The sequence below is a fragment of the Odontesthes bonariensis genome, chromosome 20 (assembly GCF_027942865.1).
Source record: "Odontesthes bonariensis isolate fOdoBon6 chromosome 20, fOdoBon6.hap1, whole genome shotgun sequence".
NCBI lineage: Eukaryota > Metazoa > Chordata > Actinopteri > Atheriniformes > Atherinopsidae > Odontesthes > Odontesthes bonariensis.
Genome location: NC_134525.1, coordinates 5,365,179 through 5,383,776, shown reverse-complemented (window position 1 = coordinate 5,383,776; position 18,598 = coordinate 5,365,179). Strand labels below are relative to the sequence as shown.

General features: G+C 40.7%; 1 protein-coding gene across 2 annotated transcripts in view; it reads right to left on the bottom strand.

Moving 5' to 3' along the window:
- Positions 1-2,407: 2,407 nt before the first annotated feature.
- The window catches only part of rnf152 (ring finger protein 152), a 69,384-nt gene continuing 53,193 nt past the window's right edge, over positions 2,408-18,598 (bottom strand). For both annotated transcript variants that reach the window (XM_075452697.1, XM_075452698.1), the window contains one exon: positions 2,408-4,482. In XM_075452697.1, coding sequence (XP_075308812.1) covers positions 3,674-4,309 — 636 coding nt within the window. In that variant the 5' untranslated portion in view covers positions 4,310-4,482 and the 3' untranslated portion in view covers positions 2,408-3,673. The remainder of the gene's footprint in view (positions 4,483-18,598) is intronic.

Below are 18,598 nucleotides of genomic sequence, written 5' to 3'. Positions count from 1 at the left end.
TCACAGTTTTGCATGTTGTGGTTTGCAGCCAAGCAGATTTTCTCTGTTTAGGTGTTGAGACTTTCATCCCTGATATTTATACCACACGTTAAACTCAGTCAGTTCATAATATTACGTTTATTTGCAGCAACTCCTTCATGTCAAATGAGCCGGGCGAAGGAAGGCCCAGGAGTCATCTGCCCTCCTTTACACCATTGTTTCATATTCATTGTAGTCCCATAATCCCCATCTTATACCTATCCGCCCTACAACTTTAGATTAAATAAAACAGGTAAATAAATGTGGAGAAAATTGTTTCTGCTTTTCTTCTCCATCTTCTTGATCAGAAACTATGTGTCTGCAACATAAACCAAATAGAAACACTTTCAGTTCATAGGGGGCCCCTTTTAAATGGTTAAATGCCTTTTTTAAAGCTTTGCACATGGGTTCAACAACTCTGAACTGGAATAATGTTTAAAAACAAACATGTTATGGGATTTCCTTCATCACTGACTTCTCTCTCTGGGGAAGTTCCACCACAAAACCTTTTTATCCTCCAGTGCTGAGAAATGAGGAAGTATTTTAGAGTCCACAGAGCGCTAAAATTATACCAACTTTCAGCAAAGCTCCCCCAAACTTCAAACGGCACAGTCTCATAGCAACCAGCGGGCATATTATACATGAACCAGTTCAGCTGAACTTATCTCTCACAGGATCTGCAAAACAAGCCGCCGCCATGTAGCCTGAATGCCTTCAAAAGAATGCTGAAAGTCATGAGCCATTAATCTTGTTTTTTTATAATTAGGGGAAATTCTTGGTTGAAAGTGGCGAAATTAGACTTTCTGAATTCAACAATAAAAGCCCCAAAGACTGGATGATCCGTAGCTTAGATGTGTTAAATAAGTCTACAATTAATGTTTACAGAAAGGCAAACTGCTTGCCTCACCATTTAAAAGTGAAAAAAAGAAACATTCAATGCAGAAAGATATTCAAAAGCAGATAAATCAATACAGCCTTCATTAACAGGAACCCTGCAGCAACCGCCCACAACTGACCCGTTACCGACCCATTACTCACACAAATAAACACGCACCATTGCACAGTTGAGTCCATATATCCACTAGTTTTTGTATTAAGATGAGGAGTCAATAGTGTGTGGGTTGCTGTTGGTCAAAGTTGCAGGCTCAGGTCTTCTGAGGCAACTAGGGGTGAAAAGTTGATGGACAAACTGTGAGAGATGAAAGTCCATGGAAATAGGAGAAAAGAAATAGAAAAAAGAAGTTCTGATGAAGCTCAAACTCGGCATTTTAAAGGATTACCTTGACACTTGAGTGTTGCTATTTTTGTAGAGAGTTAGAGAAGATCAATAAACCTTTCATACCAGTTTATTCAGCTTAGAGCTGGAAAATGGATGCTATTAACTTAGCTATGCATATAGAAAGGGAGCATGGGTAAACAGGTAGCCTGCCTACATTCAAAGATCAAAATGACTCCCATCAACATATTAGTGTTTAAATTATATAGGTTTTGTCCATTTGTGGAATCAATCCATGAAAAATTAGTAATGTAAAGAAATCCAAAACATGGAGATGGTGAAACTTCTAGAAAATATGCCCATAAATAGCTTCAAATCTGTTCTGATCACTTTTAATTGTTTTATATTGTTTACTTCATTATTAAACATGAGAAATGCAAAAGTATCAATTCATGTTTTTGTCTTTTTTTTGTTCACATAATAAGCTAGAATGCGCGCTAACTAGCAACATGGAAATATGCTAGCCTATATTAACAAAGTTTTCTAAGTTCATAAATGCCATTAACAGCACACCTAAAGCTCTCCTTCACTGTGGAAATGCTCATATGAGCTGTACTGCCCTACTGTCTCCTGTGGATTACAGTAGGCTACTTTAGAGAATGGCTAAATGGGTCATATTTATGATAAATGAACAAGTTAATTGATCTTCTCATTTTAAGTCTCTAAAACCAACTATTTCGGGAACAATTTCTTTATCAGACAGCCTTTACATATTCATATCAAGCTACTGACAGTTAAGGTTCATCATTTGGCAACTGCATTTTATGGCCATTACAGAAAAGAAAAGAAAATACAGAGAAATAAGTTAATGTGATACAAGTAGTAAATTTAATTTTTTTATTTTTTAAGGAATAACACAAAATCAGTTCAATCACACCATAGATAATGCTGTTTGGTGCGCCTGATGCCTGCAAAGGATGACCTAATCAAATTTGTCTTCAATTAGGTAGTTATTTTGATTTCAGGCCAGATTCACCACATTATTGAAAAAGCCCATACTTTGAAGTGATATTATTGTGAATTGGGCAAAACCTTATGATTTGGATGAGTAGATAGCTTTAAGGATTCAGCAATTAGAACACAACAAATAGCAACAAACAGATTTCTGGTTGGTTAGATCTGAAGACATTTCTCATTTTTAATGGGATATATGGCAGAACAGGACAGTATGACAGCTACACCTCTTTACTATCATCAACATGTGGAGTTCACTGTTGCAGTGGCGCCTAAGGTGTGACGAGGTTAACCAAAAACATTCTGTCCTAATACATTTACTCATTTACTCTACTTTAAGAAAAAGGTCCATGTTTTTTGTTGTTTTTTTTGGGGAGGGGGGTTAAAGCATTGGAACCTCAGAAAATCTAGAAATGTTTTAGTTTCTCCTCATAAATTCAACGCTTTAATATGAATTTATAATTTGCATTTTTTTTCAATTATTTCAGTAAAAATATAACCGTCTCAAGCTTTGAGAGCCCAGGTGACAGCTTAAATTGCTTGCTTTGTGCACACAACAGACCAAAAACACACAACAGAAAATAAACAAAGTCCTTGCATTTGGAAGGCTGGAACCAAGAAATATTTTTACTTGCCTCATGGCTTAAGTAATCAAATAAACTCCAATCAATTAGTGGACAGTTTCAGCACTTACTCGCACTTTAACATCCTTATAAACCTACCTGTATGTAGTCGTATAAACATTGCAATTCACTTATTATGTGGAATCATCATTTCAACAGTTTGTTCTGAACAGATTGTTTAATTAGAAAAGGAAAATTAAAGCCATGTTGATTCTGGATCCTGGATTATTCCGACAGGGAACAGACATGGATCCTGCACAGTTTGTTCCAGCAGAATCACAGAACAGAGAGTCCGGATTCTGCACTGCAGCACCAGCTGGAGACACCAAGCCTGGAGCCTCAGCTCAGCTAATCAACACTATGATAACAGATTAACTTCTACAAAACACAGACGAAACTGGCAATCCGGCCACTGTGGGTGTTAGAGTGTCAGCCCGGCTGTCCGAGAACATAACGAGTGATTTCAGAAACGTTCTTTTATGGAACGTAGAAAGAAAGGAGACGGGTGGGAGATTCAGGACCAGCAGAGTCCTGCTGGATGTGAGGAAAGTGAGGGTTTGAAAGCATGTCTAAGATAAATTTCAGTCTCCAAAATTCAAAAGAAAGCAATTCAACGGCAGACCAGTTTGTGGATCTCCTTTCTGCCCACTTCTTCATTATTGGTGTCACTCTACTTTGCTCTGTTGTTTTTTCATAAATGCCCTTGATGTGAGTTTAGCCCCCTATCCTCAGCAGAGTCCGACCCTGAGGAGAAGCAGGGCTAATGGGGGGGGGGGGTCCGCAGCTGTTCGGGCAGCCTCGCTCAGCCGCAGGAGATGACAGTGAAGCGTTTGGAGATGCAGGACATGTTGTGCAGCACGATGCCCAGGAGGAAGAGCAGTACGCAGGCCACCAGGATCACTGTGCACACTCCTGACCACGTAGAGCCCTTCCCTCCTCCCACCGGGCCGGTGACTCTCCTCTCCCCCTCGCCCCCCTCTAGCCCCACACCCTCCAGACCCATAGCCAGCCCGATAGGCTGCTGCTCAGGCATGGTCACCACCGCCACTCCCTTCTGGTGCCCGCCAGGTAGGAAGCGACAACCCAGCTCCCCTGGCAGGCCCAGTGCCCGCTCCTTAGAGACCGGTAGGGGCAACATGTAGCAGCCGTTGCTGGGGAGTCGGATGAAAACTGGCGTGTGCTCCGAGGCGTGAGGGATGGCGATGACCGTGATGATGTCCGGGTCGTCCGGTAGCTGGGAGACGGACAAGCCAGGGGGCAGTTTGGTGACACCGCGGCACCAGGGACAGCGGATCTCCTTCTGGCTGCTGCGCATTTGGGTCAAACACACCGAGCAACACGTGTGTCGGCAATCCAGGAGTTTGGGGCGCCGCCGGGGACTGTAGTAGTTAAAGCAGATCTGACACTCCAGCATGGAATCCTGGGAAAGTGTATCCATTTTAGGGAGGTGTGTTCACGAGCAGGTAGAAGAACTCAATCAAACAGATCTAGAAAAGTGGTTCTGCAGCTCCAGAAGAAATTAAGAAAAGCTCGGCTGATGTTTTGGCTTCCACATCCGTCCAAGTCTTCGCAGTGATGTCACAATCCTTCAATGACAACATGGTCCGTCATCTGCAACAGAAGAAAAAGATGGTCATTGAAATGATAGTCTAACAACTGGTCTCACAATAACAGCTGTATTGCTTTACGTTGCTTATTAAATACCCAACTACTGCATCTAAAATTTCCTTCCTCAATTACTAATGGTAATTTCCAGAACCACGGCCTCCCATCCAAGCTGACCATCTCATGAACCCAGCTCCTGTGTTGACTTGTTGATGTTTGACTTTTGAAACATCAGCCCCATGGCTCCCTGAAAGTCATTATTTCCAATGGTCTCGGCTGCACATTGACAGTTTCTTACTGTATTGAATAAATCGCAAACTGCCGATGGATAAACTCGCTGTGACCCAATATACAATAAGCCTTCCAGCTTGGCAACAACTTAGCCACTGGGGAACAAAATCACAAAGTGAATCCAGTGCAGTAAACCAAATCCTAATCAGACGTCAGGGCACCTTCGCAGACTCCTGTCAATGTAAAAGAAGCAGCTCAAACCAGTTTGTTAAAACTCCTCCTGTCTCATAAATGTTTGCAAGCCATGTCAGTTTTATAGTTTCATATCACGTCGGTGGAAAAACAGATAAATACTCACTAAATTTCCCCATTCGCTGCTGACTCTCAAACTGTGTAGCAGGCATAAGATAAGAAAATGGGCCACAAAAACATGCTTATTTCTTATTTATTTCTTTCCCTGAGCCTGCACTACCTGCAGACATGCTGTTAGGGTCACCTTAAATAAGTGCTGCTTTCCAAACTTTCAGCAAGAGGAACAAATGACACTTTCCAGACTGCTGATCTCACAGCAGGCAGCTTACATCCAGGCCTGAGGGATGGAGAGGTGGTGGTCATACTACCACAGTGCATCATGAACAATGGGGAGTCATTACGATGGACAGAACACACTGCGCATATCAGCCGCCAGCTGAGAGCAGCAGTGGTGAGTTCATGAGACCCTTCGCCTCAGTATATGTTTTAAGTATAGCTGATTCTTTCGTCTCCTTGAGGCGACAGACTCCATAAACACTTTCTTCCTACACCTCCTACTCGTCTTGCATAAACACGTCCACTGTGTTAATCCATGCGTAAGCTGGGATAGTTTGCTTTTCCAGTTCATTAAACCCTGTCAAAATAGCACCATGGAAACAATGAATACCAAACAGGGACCACCTGCCAACTTTATATTTAATTTTTTTGCCTAAATTGTTGAATGTAAAAACTGCTGAGGAGGGAAGATGACTAGATTTTTCTTCCTCTTTCTCTATGCTGCCATCTCAATGGAATTGCTGTCCCTCCGGGCAAAACGGCGAGCGAGGAGGGAGACAGATGGAGGTGCGGGGATGGAGAGAAAAATGGTGACAGATATGGAAAAAGGTGACCACTGATTGTCCTGCAACATCGTACATCTCAGTCCCTTATCGAAAACAAGATATCAGGCAATTACACTCCTCATCGTACCCATTGGGGCCACAGATGTGGCTATGACAGATAAGAGTGAATTCCCACCGAGTTAGCAACACCCAGTGCGCTTTTGGATTCATAAAGAATATCACGTTGGCTTAAAATTTAACGAGAAAGATCACATGAGTATTGGAAGAAGATATCCATTTATAGGGCACCATTTCTCACACTTTACTCAAAGAAACAACAATTCCAGCTGAGGAAGCACTTAGCAACAGAGGGCGGGAAAAACTCCCTTTTAACAGGAACACACCTCTGACAGAACATATGAAGTCTCGTGTTCATTTTTCACTTTGTGCCATCATGTGATTTAACAATCAGCCCCTCCAATACTTTGTGTTGTGATCCAAGAACAAAGTGACACTCCCATGACCCACGACTGTGCGTAGATTTTACAGATAATTAGCATGTGAGTATGCAGACATTACGATTTAGACCTTGTTCCAGAAGTCTTGTGGTTTGTTCAGATGTAACTTTGCAAACCTAAGCTGTGCTGCCATGTTCTTATTAGAGAGAAGAGGCTTTCTCCTGCAACCCTGCCAAACAAGCCATTCTTGTTCAGCCTTTTTTTAATTGTGCTGTCATGAACTTTAACATTTCACATTCTAACTGAGGCCTGTAGAGTCTGAGATGTAGCTCTTGGGTTTTTTACGTTGGGGTGAACTTGCTGGGACGTCCACTCCTGGGAAGATTGACATCTTGAATGTTTTCCACTTGTGAATAATCTTTCCCTCTGTAGAATGATGGACTCCAAATAGTTTGGAAATGGCCTTATAACCCTTCCCAGATTGATGGCCAGCTTCTCTAAGATCATTGCTGATGTCTTTCCTCCTTGGCAATGTGTTAACACACACCTGAATGCTCCAGACCAGAAAACTGACAAAACTTCTGCTTTTATGGACACTTTTTCACATTGCTGCATCTTAGTACTTCCTTCATTTTTAAAAAGCAGACAAGAAAACAATTAAATTAGACCAAATAGAGTTTTATAGGACAGAACCACGATGTTTCAGACTATAAAGATAAAAAAGGGTTTTCTCACACTGAAAACTTGAGTGTGATGTTCGTTATTCTGTCAAGTCTATCTATGTTCATAGGCATCATCCATTTCCACATCCCCCTCAGCAGCAGCAGCAGCAGCAGCATCTCCCTGGGGGTAAAGCACTCCGAGTCCAGAAGCCAGACCTTTCACTCCTCTTGCCTCACACTCTGTACTCCCTGGCTGACCTAGTTTCTCCAGTTGGGAAAAGGTGCATACAAAACCCACTGGTTCTATAGAGGAGAGAGGAAGATGAACAGAGGGAGACAAAGGCAGAGACCTGCCCTTGAAGGGGTGAGACAGCCCAGGGTTTTACTGAATCCTTTCCCCAAAGATAAGGTTTAGCTTTGATCTGACATAAATGCTTTGTGGCTCAATGCTGCCATTCCTCCTTCATCCCTTCTGAGAAGCATTTCCTCCTCTACATCAATTCCTCATACTTAAAATTTCCCTGCCTCAGTCTGTTCCTATTCACAGGTTTTCTACACATCAAGGACGAAAAAAAGGCTGTACGTTTAAAACAAAAGTACCATGTGCAGCCTGATAGGAGACTATTCTTTCACGGTTTAATTTAGCCTTAAAACAGTCACAAAATAATCTTAATTTATTTTATATGTTTTAATATATATTATAAAGGAAAGAAAACTAAAAATCCCTTTAAAAACACTAATTTACAGCAGACGGACAGGAAACCGTGATGTTTGCACCAGATATTTATGGGAGTCCTTTTGTTTTTTCCAAATGTAGTCTGTCATCTATAGCTGGGATTTCACAAATAACTTTAAAAGGAAACTGAATGACGCATGTTTGAGAGTCTGAAGCCATAACAAACTCAAAAACTTTGTTCAAGGAACTCTTGGTTTGGAAATATCTCGTTAAATGAGCCCTTTAGGTAGATAAAAAGTATATCACTGTTCCAGCTCAGAGCAGAAATATCCAGCCACCTCACCTTTCTCCTCACCTAACTTGAAGTCCAAATCATGCTGCCTTCAGTGTGCCTCAGATGTGGAAAGTTGAAACTGTTGCTCTTGCGTTTTGCTTTGCTATTAACAGCTAATTCTTATCAGCAGTTATATGGTTTACTTAAGGAACAAATTATACACTACCAGTACTTTGTCTTAGGTTTTATATCTGAACTGGAAGTCTGGATTCTAATAGGTGTAATTTGTTTTGTTCCCAGTTGGAAGATGGAATTTCCAATTTCCTATTACTAAAATACACGTGTTAACTTCAGTTAAAAGTAGCCCATGTAACTGTTTTTAACGTTAGCTTTGAGAAACATAAACAAAACCCAAAGGAATGCTGTGACTCTGATGTCCAGGGTTTATGAAGCCAATATGAGTTTTGTAACCCGAGTATAAACCTGCAGGCTGGCCGTTATATTCTGTGTTGTGGTTGTTGATCTGAATACAAACAGACCTTAAATTAGGTCACTGTGAATAAAAGTGCAAACTCATGATGGAAAAAGGAGCTGTTGTACTGTCTCTCTGTGGTATTTTGACCAAAGATCAGGAGATCAGGAGTCTGTTTTAAACCATCCAAACAAGATTATTGGGTGCAAAATTTATGGGAAATTGTAAAAGTGCAAGCAAGAATTGCTTATCACATTCAAACTTGATTCAAAAGCTCCATTAATATCATAGGCGATCAAGAAGGTTACCAGAAAGCCAGCAAATGTTTAGTGTTTTATCATTTTTCATATTTAATCAATTATCAAAATGCAATAGCAATTCATTTACAGCCTATGTAATGAGTAAATGAAGGTCTGCTCTTGGGTTTTCAGAGGTCACGCAACAAAAGCGAGGAGCTCGAAGAGCAACCATGTCAAAAAATACACGATTTATTGGTTCATCTGAGCTGTAACCAGGGCAACCTGCTGACCTACTTTCTGTCAGACCTACAAACTGTAGACACAATAAATATCCCCAAAAGAAGGGGAGCTGGTTTCAGTTTCAGAGATAAGACCAGTTTGGAGAAACGGCTTCAGCTTCTTTCAGGTCTTTTTGTGTAAAAACTCGTGTTTGTGTGGGGTCATGAAGGACGTGTGATTAAGTTATGATGCAGAGTGACCGAGCGGCAGCCTCTGCCTCCCCATGCCGGCAGTCCACTGGGAGTAACCAGCAGAAAACGCGCACAGAACCTCACAGCCACCTGACACAAAATCGAGCGAGGAGAAAGACAAAGGTTAAAAATAACCACGCCGACACACAGCTTCACCCAGCAAGACACGGCTGACATAATAAAGTAGCTGGAAGGAGCGTGGGGGGGAGGCTTAATGTGGGGACCCTCAGGTGGTTTGAAACAGGGAAATGTCAGTGCGGCGGTGATGCACAACGTGATGCAACTGCTCGCTTCATGCATGCCCCTTGAATATTAATGTGTGGAGCATGTGTTCTTCAGGATTACAACTCAGTTAATACCTAATAAACAGCAACACATCACTCCACAAGACCCTGAGAAATAAATTAAAGAAACACCGGCAAACTTCATGACATTGACTTTTGCTACGCACATTCCCAGAAATAATACTGCCCTGGAGCACCCGGGTGCTGAGATACCGCAGTTCACAACTTTGGTTTCCCACCCTGAAACACACCATTTAATCTTACATTTTGGTGGCCATTAGATAACATGACAAGAAACTGTGAGGCTGTACATATGCAGGGCTCACAGTGATTTGCTTTTGTAGCAGTAGTGTAACACCCAACAACCTGTAGGGGGAGCCAAAGAGCAAGTCATTTGCCAAATTCTCTGGTGATACTTTAAAGGGATAGTTCGCCTCTTCTGACATGTCCTCGGGTATTTTTTACAATCATTTTTTTTCATGCATCTCAACTGTCTCAGATTCCCTCTTAAAGGGATAGTTCGCCTCTTTTGACATGACGCTGTATGACATCCCATATTAGCAATATCGTGCATGAACATCTTCTTACCCCCTGCTGCGTCCTGTGAGCCGAGTTCCAGCCTCGTTTTGGTGTTGATGAAGGTAGTCCGGCTAGTTTGCTGGGGCCACAAAAATAAAGCGTCTTGCTTCTCAAAACAATATGCGTTCAAAAGAGTAATACATTTGCATCATATAATCGTTCTCCAGGAAAAAGTCAGACCTCACAATAGCAGGCAGCAGCACGCATTGATACGAAGGTAGAGAAAATAGCACCAAGCGATTGTGAGGTCTGACTTTTTCCTGGCCATGCAAATGTATTACTCTTTTGAACGGATATTGTTTTGAGAAGCAAAACGCTTTATTTTTTAAGCCCCAGCCAACTAGCCGAACTACCTTCGTCAACACCAAAACGAGGCTGGAACTCGGCTCACAGGACGCAGCGGGGGGTAAGAAAATGTTCATAAATGATGTTGCTAGTATGGGATGTCATACAGCTTCATGTCAAAAGAGGCGAACTATCCTTTTAAGTCGAAGGTTTGTCTCAATATCAGATTTTAGACAACACTCTAATTATGTGCTGTGAGTAATATGTCTCAGGCAAGATATTTCACTGTTGACACCGTCTTCAGCACTTAAAGGTGCTCTATCAAGGAAAAAAAAAAATCAAATACATCTACCAACAGAATTGGAAAAAACAGTAGAACTTGATGTTAAATGAAAAACGCTTTACAGCACGGCTGAGATAAACAGCTGGGAGTTTGGGGACGGACTGCATTTACAGTAATACCCTTTTGCACCACTAGATGTCATGTGAGCACCGCGTTGTGCCTTGAACCAACAGCAGAAGAAGAAGCATTTTCGAAGCAGTTACATGAAATGACAAAATTCTGACAGAAATCTGGTGCAGAACTTTTCTTCTGAACTGTTAAGTAAAAAGTAGGGATGGACATTTAAGGGATTTTTGAGGTCGACTAATCAAGCCAATCAAAGTTCATTAGTCATAATGTCATCATTAAACCAACATTAATCACCAAAGTTCATGTCGTTTAGTGACCATAAAACCAGTCATTTTTCGTTGTCTTTCCCTCTGGTCTCTTTGTTCCTGAAGCTCAACATTTTTGTGATGGTTTAGTAAGTAAGTCCTCATCGTGCTGGTAGAACCGTGGTAAGCTAGCTTCATCCCGCATAATGTACATTCGACTTTGTTGTTAATCTGAGTGACATACTGCCACGCTTCGCTTCGTTTTGTTGCTGACATCTAGGCTGTGTTCGAAACCGCCTACTTTTCCTACTATTCCTACTAGTCATACTTTTTTAAGTTCCCGGATGTACACTAGATGCATACTAGATTCGCCGAAATGTTGAGTATTCATCATGAGGTTACTTGTCACACTCAAACTACCCAAGATGCAACGTAACGTGACGTCGTCCATCGCCATTTGAACGGTCAAATTCCGTTAACGGGACGAGAGCAGTCAAAACGGCGAAACCGGAAGTGCGTTGCTCACAGCGGCTAGCTTTACTAGCGGCGAATTCGTGGGAACAAAATTGTAAATAGCCGGTATTTTGTCAGATTTTCAACACCTTGGGGGTCTAAATGACTACTTTCTCGCCTGAAAATGTTTCAAATGTTGCTAAAGTTATATATTTACAGAGTTTATAGCTTAAGCGAAATCAGCTTTTCAGGCCGACTGATGTCGGCTCGGGCAGGAGTGAAGTGCACTGTGTGTAAACGCTCTGCATACTGTCTGATCGATGAGTATGCCGTTTTCAAGTATGTAGTATGTAGTAGGCGGTTTCGAACACAGCCCTACTCTGGTCTGTTGCTTCCGCTATAGGAGCAAATTCCTGCAGAAACAGTGCCTTAAACATTAGTTCCACATCACTGCGTAGTGAAACACAAGTCTCCTCCTGCGCCAAACCATTCCGACTAATTGACTTATCAATTAGTCGTGCACATCCCAAGTAAAAAGCTTGTTCTGTTAATGTTGTGGATGCTGCTGATGTTGTACTTTAGGTTAGATGGGTTAGCTGTAATTATACACAATTACTTAACTTTTTTCCAAAAAAAGTACCAGAAGAAGAAGGCCTTCAGGACCAAGGACAAGGAGGAGATGAAAGCAGCACAGAGGGCGGTGAAGCGCTGCCTGAGGGAGGCAAAGGACTGCTACAGGCAGAAAGTGGAGCAGAAGCTGGAGGAGATCAACACCTCAAAGACTAAGGAACTGGTCATCGATTTCGACAGACCCAGTCCTAGACCAGTTCTGTTAGGAACAGAGGAGGTGGAGGTTGTGAAAACCTATAAATATCTTGGGCTGTGGCTAGACAACAAGCTGGACTGGACGAGCAACACGAGGCAGCTGTACAAGAAGGCCCAGAGCAGGATGTACTTCTTGAGGAGGTTGAGATCTTTCAACATTTGCAAGAAGCTCTTGGGGATTTTTTTTAATCGATCTGTTGTCAGAGAAGCCTGTTCAGCGAGAGGCTGCTTTGCCCCAAGTGCAGGACCAACAGACTGAGGAACTCCTTTGTCCCCCGTGCCATCAAACTGTTTAACTCCTCACTGGGGGGGGGGTAGTCAGCCAGTCTAACAGATGTGCAATAATATCTGTGGTGTGCAATAATCTTCCTCTAATAATTTTAATCATACTTTATACTTAAATTTATATACATATTATTATTTATTATTATCATCATTATTACTATTATTATTACTTGTATACTAATATTATAACATCATGATTATTATTATTATTATTATCTTTAACAGGTGTTGGTGTTGGGTGTTTTCCACTGTTGTGTCCTTTGTACATTTCTGTATATAACAGTGCTGAGTGCGAGTAAGATGGAGATTTCAATTTCCCTGAGGAAACCACCAAAAGGGATTAAAAAAGTCGTCTATCTATCTATCTATCTATCTAAAAAGATGCAAAAAGACGAAAATTTGGAGTATTTGCGGAGCACTAAAGCTCATGAGTCTCGTTAACGTGTACATGCAGGAGTGATTCAAAGGTGTGTTAGCCCAGTTTAGAGAGCTTTGATTTTGGTCAGATTTACATGTCTGTGCATTTTAAAAGTCTGTTGTTTTTTTAACAAAACAGAAAACAATTTGATTCATTAATCATTAATAAATCACACTTAAGAATTTTTGTAATCGTCGGTGCTCTGTGACTGTCCAGGTTATGACTATGTCAAAACACTCAAGAATACCTGCATTTTCATGGTAATCTAGTATAAAGAAATACGTTTCTTTTGCTTTTATGAACACAATTACAAGAGAAAATGACTGAATAGGAATGGAAAATACACATTTAAGAAGGATGTTACATCGCATGACTTAGCAAACATATCCAGTGAAGGACTGCACGCTCTACAGGAAGGTGACCGTACAAAACACTGACATGAAAAATGATTTCCACATATTTTTGGACCAAAACAAACACAGGTGGCTACCAGCAGGTTTTATATTGATAAAGGTGTACATTTTGTCCTGAAATATGCAGTTTGGGGTGAGACTGAGAACATCTGCTGAATACGATTTGATCCTTTGACTTTCAACACAGAGTAATCTCAACCTGAGTAGACTCGGGTCTGCTTGGTCCCATCAGTAATCACGTCTGAATCATGTTCATAATTGGCTCAACTGTTAAGGCAGGCTGAGATCTTCAGCATTATTCAAATTTTTGAATTATTTGAATCAAAACAACCGATGAGCAGCCAGAGTTTACTGACTCCTGGCAGTGTGAAGATGACTCAGGAACAACATCGTGAGAAAACAAAATTCATCTTCAGGGTGACAATTAAAAATCGAATTAAGGAACTCTTTTTGCCGTATTAACCTTAAGTAATGACAGCAAGAAGCACATACCTTGGCTAATTTCTCCATCACTTACTCATTAAATACCCAAATCCTCATTAAAAAAAAAAAAAGACAAAGTCTACTGCACACAGAAAGGGAACACAAAACCGGAAAACAACAAAAAAAGAAACTCATTTCCATATCTGCAGCAGCTTCCTGGTGAATGCAATGTTTGTTGCTAGAAGATTATGTAAATTACAGAAGGAGAAATATCTCAGTTACAGCTTTATAACAGCAGAACCAAAGCTTGAACTGGGTGTCGTCTTTTCCTTAAGCTTAGTGGAAAACATCATGAGGTTAGGGAGAAATTTTTTTGCCAGGATTTGAGAAATGACAACAGGAATATACCTCGGCAACCGCCTCCGTTGTCCCTGTAACTGTTCACATAATTGTTTGCGTACGACATGTTAGCAGAAGAATCCACGAGGGGGCAAAATCAAACAGAACAGAACTTCCAGATTCATTGTAGATAAACAATAAACATGGAGACAATAAAGGAGGTTTATTTGAGGGCCCGTAGTCAAGGATGCTGTTCGCTTACTTAAAAAACCTAATTTATAAGAATTGTTTTGTTTCTTAAAAAAAGATAAAATGCTCGTTATGGCCACCATTTTAATTAACAGTGTCACTACAAAGCTTTGTTTTTTCCTGTGCAAACTACTGCCCCAAGCAGGTGTTTTCAGATTTAAAAAGAAATTCAAGAAAACCGAGAGAAAAAGGTGATATTTATTCTCGTTGTGAAAATGGTCTAAAGTACTTGACTATGACCCCGTCACCAATATAAATATTTATACCATCTGTGGTAGGCCGATCTCATCCAATTTGCCTGCACTGGATTTAGTTTATCATTCAAACACACTGTGATGGCCACGCAAAAGGATCAGTTGTGAAGCTTATTTCTCTTTTCACCTCGACTGTGCTTTATATTTTTACCCAGACACCAGAGAAATTAACCAAAAGTTGGAAAGATTTGAACAATAAATCATTCAAACAATAATAATGTGTTTTTAGTGTACTATTTTATATTGTTTTGCTGATTTTATGTTGTTATTATGTAAATTGAGCTGTCTAGCATCATATTTCTAATGTTTTCTGAAGCAAAAATGCACACGACAGATAAGTGCATCATGATGCAATGCGGCTGCTGTATGTGTGGATTTTAATCTCCTTTTTCCTTCTTCAATCATTTTTTTAACAGTTTGATCTTCACGTGGTTGAGCAGTGGGGGTTTTTAAACAGCAAATCAGATGTGCTCCATTCCGCTGCGCTGAGGCAGCATTTGCATGAAATTGGTGTGTCGACATCCTCACCCACACATTAAAACTTTGGACCGGAGTCAACGCTCCTCCAGAGTACATTTAACTGCTAAAGCGGTCACGCAGGAGCTGCTGAGGTTAGAGGGCAAACGGCAGTTCCTTCACTGAGCGTCCAACTGAATTTTAAAATGAGCGTGTTAATCCAGAACTCATCAATTAAGTTAAACTGAAGCCCATTTTTCATACACATTTCATGTTAACTGCACTGGCAAGAAGGATGAAGAACACGGTGTCCTTGAGAAACGTTGTGCTCAACAGTACATATATATATATATGTATGTATGTGTGTGTGTGTGTGTGTGTGTGCTTTCTGGTTGATAGAATCTATTTCTGTGAGGACTACTTTTACATTTATAGTACTTAAAGGTAGTTAAGGGGAATTCTATAGAGGGCGGCTTGAAGATAAAGATAGGACATGGATGGATTACTAAATGACACAGGCACAGCACTTGAGGCTGAAGAAGTCAGTGTGTCCCTGTTTTAAAACTACAAATTACAATACTATAGTAAAATCATAGCAATTCTTTCTCAAAGCAACCAAAATCAGCCACAGAATAATCACTGAAAAGCAAAAGAATCAAAACGAGACCGAATGATCACAAAAAAAAGGTCCAAATCAGCCACAAAATGACCAAAAATGAGTTGACTATGAACACAAAGGACAACAAAAATGCAATAGAAGTCATAAACTTACAAAAATTGAATTATGTTTTCGGCTTTACACGCACAGTTTAGTAGAGCTACAGTTACAGCTCGACTTGGCTAATTAACTGGACCATCGGCCGTGTCTTAGGATACTTAGGATTACGGTTTTTATCTGAAATATGCCTGAAGCCATAACGCTATGGACCCTGATCCGCCCTCTTAGGACATCACCTGTTTCGTCCTAGTTCCTTACGCACTTATTTGTTTCCTAAATTGTCTTTGTTTTCTAAATTCTCTTCCCATCTGTCTAGGTACCTGACTTATCACACTTACTCTGGCACTAGTTTTGCTCTTAGCTGTTTGGTTTTGGAAGGAAATGCACTTGTGATTTCTTGTGACCTGAAGTTCTTTTGCCTACCGATGTGGAACACACTTATTGTAAGTCGCTTTGGTTAAAAGCGTCTGCAAAATGACCGTAATGTAATGTAATGCTATGGACTGTGTGAAAAAATGTTCACCACATTCAGCCGCTTTCAACTTTCTCTGATCGTGGTTCACGTAAGTTCAGCTGAATTCATCTTGCATTTTATAGCCAAAAATATAACATCAACTGCAGATTTATTGTTCAGAAAAACAGTATCAACTGCAGCTTTAGACCTCAATAACGATAGTGCTCGTGGTTTAGCAACGAGGTGCTGTGTGATGGACTTTGTGTGTATTGTCGCTGATGAGGCTCGGTGCCTTATATATTGATATGTTTCAAGGTATTTTTCTGTGCGACCAATCTTGTTTTTGTGCGAGCACGGCAGATGGAGCCCCTGATAGAAGCCAGTGCAGCCGACCACCGCAGGACACATAATGGCAATTTCCAGCCTGAGGAGCCAGCGAGCATCAGAGCTGGCAGAGCTGCTGGACGGACCCCACCCGCTTCCTCCACCACCACCATAACAAATCTGCCCGAGCATGACCGCGTAACACATCAACTCCTGCACTGCTGGGAGGATGCCCATCCAGTACATCTCTCCAGGCATTTGGTGTAATTCTCCAAATCCATATTTAGAGAACAGAACATTTTACAGACTCAATAAGAGCAAATAGATCCAGGAGATGTTTTCATTTACACAAGTGCAGACAACAGCTGCTGCTGTTTACTTTCCTGGGTTAGAGTTTTGCCTGACTAAACTGAAATTTTGCTGCATTTAGACGATCATTGGAGACGGTAAGTCAAGTTCCAAAAAATGGTTTAATGTCAGACAAATATTAAAAGAAAAAAGTAAAAAGGTCTTGTATGCGATAAACTCAAAATAAGTGAAATCAGCTTAATTACATGCTTTCAAATATTACAACTTCCACAGATAACATCTGCAGCTATACATTATTGATCACAAAAGCACGTTTGAGTCGCAAAAATTTAAAAAAGCAATTAAATCGCATCAATAAAGCTATCAGTCTGTTAACAAAAATTCATCTGGGACTATTTTGATAATCCTTTCATTGATGACTGACGAAAAACTGAAAATACTGCCTTGTTCTAGCCTCTTAAATGTGAGGATTTTTGTGTGTTTCCTTGTATGGTGTCATATTTGAACACATCAAGATGCATTTTGGGTTATTACTCGTATTTTATAGCCAAAAATAAAATAAAAATAACAAGCAGATTAGACGCCAACATCCTGATGTGTGCATTTCAGTCTCAATATTCTGAGCATGACTGAATACAATCTTATAGTCTGCTCATTTACTGTACTGGCAGCAAAGATTAATCTCTATGTAAGAGATGCAGCCTCAGCAGGTTGTGCACTGGCTGTCAAAAGGTGTTTTTTTGCTTGTTTGGCAGATGTACAGATGTAGTTACGTGTGATCACAGGTTAAAACAGGAACAGAATCAAAGGTTTATCTAAATATATATGCAAGTCTATCACTTTTACAATAATATCTAAGATAGCTAAAATTTTATCACCAATAATGTGAGGTGAGGTGTATTTTTTAAGAAGAAACAGATATTTACAATATCTACAAGAACTATATAAAAGTTCCTTTAGTCAGAAAGCACCTACTTTGCCTGCAGAATATTGCTTTTTCACAAGATTATTAATTGCACCTGTCAATATTGCGGTTGGCTGGTTTATGTATAGAATACCTCTAAGCATGTAGCTGATGATACACTATTCCATCAACTGTTGAGAGGTCACACAGAGTCCAGCAACTAATCAGAAAAAACAAATGCGCCGTCCCCTCTTCTCTTTAATGAAAACATCTCTCCACTGAAAAACCTCAATTTTCAAGGCAGATGAAAGAAAGCTCCTTCAGCAGCCCAAGACTCGATCTCAATCGTCAGATTCAAATAAAGATCTGGGAGTTGTGAGATGAAGGCAAACACAGCAGCTTGGCCAGAACATCAGATGGCAGTGATACTTTTAATCAAGCTAAACCGTGGCAAGACTGCCTCCAGAAAACTACGCAAATGAGAATTATCTAAAAGCTGTGGCAGCAACACGGCCTGCTCTTTCCTAAAAAGTTAACATTACATTTAAAAAGCTAAGGTGGCCATCTTGAAACTGAAGTTAAAGTGGTCTTGATGTGTTTTTGCCTTTTTCTGAGAGCCGGCCTTCAAGTCGACATAGAGGGTGATGAAAGTCAGAATCATGCTTGACAATAGGAGGTAGATTTGCAGAAGAGCTCGTGCTCGTTCATCTGCGTTGGCGTTTTTTAAAACTGACAGGAAGTGGTGAATAAGAGTCGTTCCTGGCGTGTTGCCACCCTTTTTCCCGACCTCTATTCCTTCAGCTGAGAGTGAGATTATTTTCACTTCAGCGAGCTGCACAGCTGGAGTCCATGCGAGTGTGTATCAGCAGCATTTCTACCGCACAAGCTGAAAAAGACCCAGCTTGAGCTCTATAAGAAACTCAGCAGGTGAACGATCG